Source organism: Sphaerodactylus townsendi, linkage group LG03 (assembly GCF_021028975.2).
Source record: "Sphaerodactylus townsendi isolate TG3544 linkage group LG03, MPM_Stown_v2.3, whole genome shotgun sequence".
Lineage (NCBI taxonomy): Eukaryota > Metazoa > Chordata > Lepidosauria > Squamata > Sphaerodactylidae > Sphaerodactylus > Sphaerodactylus townsendi.
The window spans coordinates 63289117-63291613 of record NC_059427.1 but is presented as its reverse complement, the minus strand read 5'-3'; the positions used below and the strand labels follow the sequence as shown (position 1 = coordinate 63291613).

Here is a 2497-nt window from a genome sequence, read left to right as displayed (position 1 = left end):
CGCAAGGGTAAACAAACCCTGCGGGTTTTTATCGCCTTGTCTGTCTCTCCATCTCCCTCCCCCCCACCTTGTTCTTCCTTGTCCCATTGGAGCACTCTTATTGCTGGGCAGCCAAGCCTAGCTCCGCCCCCATCCTCAACAGAAGGAGGGGAGAAGCGGATCCATCCATCCATCCACAGACCTAAGGAACAAGAATCTCCACGGTCTCCCTGCCACCACTTTCTCCTTTGCTACTTCTGGCCAATCACGAGTCGAGGGTCGTCGTCTGTTGTCCAATCGGGAAGGGCGGTTCGGCGTCCTCCGCGGGAACGCCCGGCATCTGTGATGCTGTAGCTCAAGGGCAATGCCATTGGTTACGACTGGCTCCGCCCCTGCGAGTAGCTGGTGGAGGGAGGTAGCTTCTGCCTGTCGATCTGTTTACTTCTCGCGCTCCGTCCCAGCGTCGGGTGCGGTGGCGCTGAGTGGGTGACAGCAGCTGGGCCGGCGGCGCGGATCGGGACCCCGCCACTCACCCCCCCCGCAAACACCACCCCTCACAACGTCACAATCGCCCCTCGCCCCCCCCCTTAGCCGAAGCTGCTGCAGCCGCCAGCCTTCGCCCTTCCCGACCGCAGAGAGCGAGAGTGGGAGCAAGGAGAGGACGGGGGGAGAGCAAGTTGGGGAGGGCCATGAAGACGGAGATCTCCACAGCTGCGGGCTTCATCACCCGCCTCCTCCGGACCCCCGGTGGCATCGACGACGAGGAGCTGCTCTGCTTCAGCGACTCCTTGCAGGAGGCGCTGAGAGGTAAGGCGGCGGGAGGGGGCGGGCGAAGATTGTGGGCCCTCTTCCCCCGGGATGAGTGGGGCAGCCCCACAGGCTACTTGCGGGCCGGGCCACAAAGAGGAAGTGTGGAGTGGAACTTCCCCTCCCTTCGTTACAGCAGTCTTCACGCGCTCACACTGCTCCTTTCTCCTCCAGGACCCTGTTAAGTTCCCCATCTACCCTAACCCTTCCCCCCCCCCCCCCCAAACTGCAGGGAAATTAACTACGCAAACATCACGTTGAGGAGCCCCAGGTTGCCGTCTCTTTAGCACTCCTGTTTTTTCTTCCCCCTAACCCAGATGAAGCTGACACCCATGGTGCTTCTGTACGGGTTTATTTTTCTGCCTCCTGTGGGTTTCCACTAAGCTCCGTCCTCCCCCACGGTTTGCATTCGGAGTCCCTGTACAGATGGGCAGCTGGAGCAGGGGGGTGGAGCAGACAGCTGCCTGAGGAATCCCCATTATCTAAGCTGTAACTCTTCTTTCCCTCTCCTTCCCCCCCCCCCCTTTGTTCCCATTCACAGATCATTACAAACACCACTGGTTCCCCTTGATGCCCTCCAAAGGTTCTGGGTACCGCTGCATTAGGATCAATCACAAGATGGACCCCTTGATCGGAAAGGCGGCGGGCATGATCGGACTGAGCCACGAGAGACTCTTCCAGCTCCTGCCCAGCGAACTAACTCTGTGGGTAGACCCCTTTGAGGTGTCCTATCGTATAGGGGAAGATGGGTCTATCTGTGTCCTCTACGAAGGCCCTGCGCCATCAGTGAAGAATGCCAAAGCGCTTGAGAGTAGGAGCAGCAGCTGTAAAGAGGAGTGGAGAATTGGCAGAGCCAGCCCTTCCAAGAACTACAACATGATGACAGTTTCCAGTTAAAAATTAACATTCCCTGTACAATGATGTATGTATGTATCCCACTTTGATAATGAAGTTAGATTGTAACTGATATGTTGATTTTCACCCGATAGTCATTAAAGTTGTAGTAGTACTGCCAATTTCTTTTGTTTTGTGGCCAAGGGCTAATGTATAAAAAACCCAGTTCTTTAACTGTGTACTTTTTCTGGATTGTATACTGTAAATGAAATTGTACAGTCAAGATGATTGTTTTACAGATTTATATTTTGGAAAAAAATCCATGGCTCTTTGTAATAAAAATGAAACTAATTTAACTTTTTTTTAAACTGAATTTTAGTTAATGTAATGTCCTTCTGGCCACCATCTCTGTACTTTCAGAACAACAATTTGAAGAGTGAGGGTAGGGAGGCAAGGCAGGTGGAAACTAGATATTCTGCTCAACTGGAATATTTAAATCTTTGCAGTGACTTGGCTACACAAACGTTTTCAGAGTCATGGATGCAAATATGACTTGTCTAACGTAAATATCCAGGATGGGATTTTTTTATTCCCAAACATCTGTCAAGCTGTAGTAATGTTGTAGAAATACATGCCCTCTTGGTCAGTAAAATATCTTTTAATATGGCTTTGCCGTGATGAATATTGGATAAAAATACCCTTGAAATCAGATCTACATGAGATAATGGGTGTCTTCAGAACATAATTATTTAAACTTTCCTGGAATCAGATGGTTTAAATAGATTGATCTAAAACATCTCACTTTGGACATAGGTTCCATTAATAACATAAGAATTATTTTCATGTAATGCTATTTATTTCAAATATTTCTGTGCTA

General features: G+C 50.2%; 1 protein-coding gene across 1 annotated transcript; it reads left to right on the top strand.

The window, feature by feature from the left end:
• The first annotated feature begins 390 nt into the window (after positions 1-390).
• On the top strand, positions 391-1976 carry LOC125429734 (protein BTG1-like). Its single transcript, XM_048491111.1, has 2 exons — positions 391-786; positions 1328-1976. The coding sequence occupies exons 1-2, from the start codon at positions 669-671 to the stop codon at positions 1681-1683; spliced, it is 474 nt and encodes a 157-aa protein (XP_048347068.1). The 5' UTR covers positions 391-668; the 3' UTR covers positions 1684-1976.
• The last annotated feature ends 521 nt before the right edge of the window (positions 1977-2497 follow it).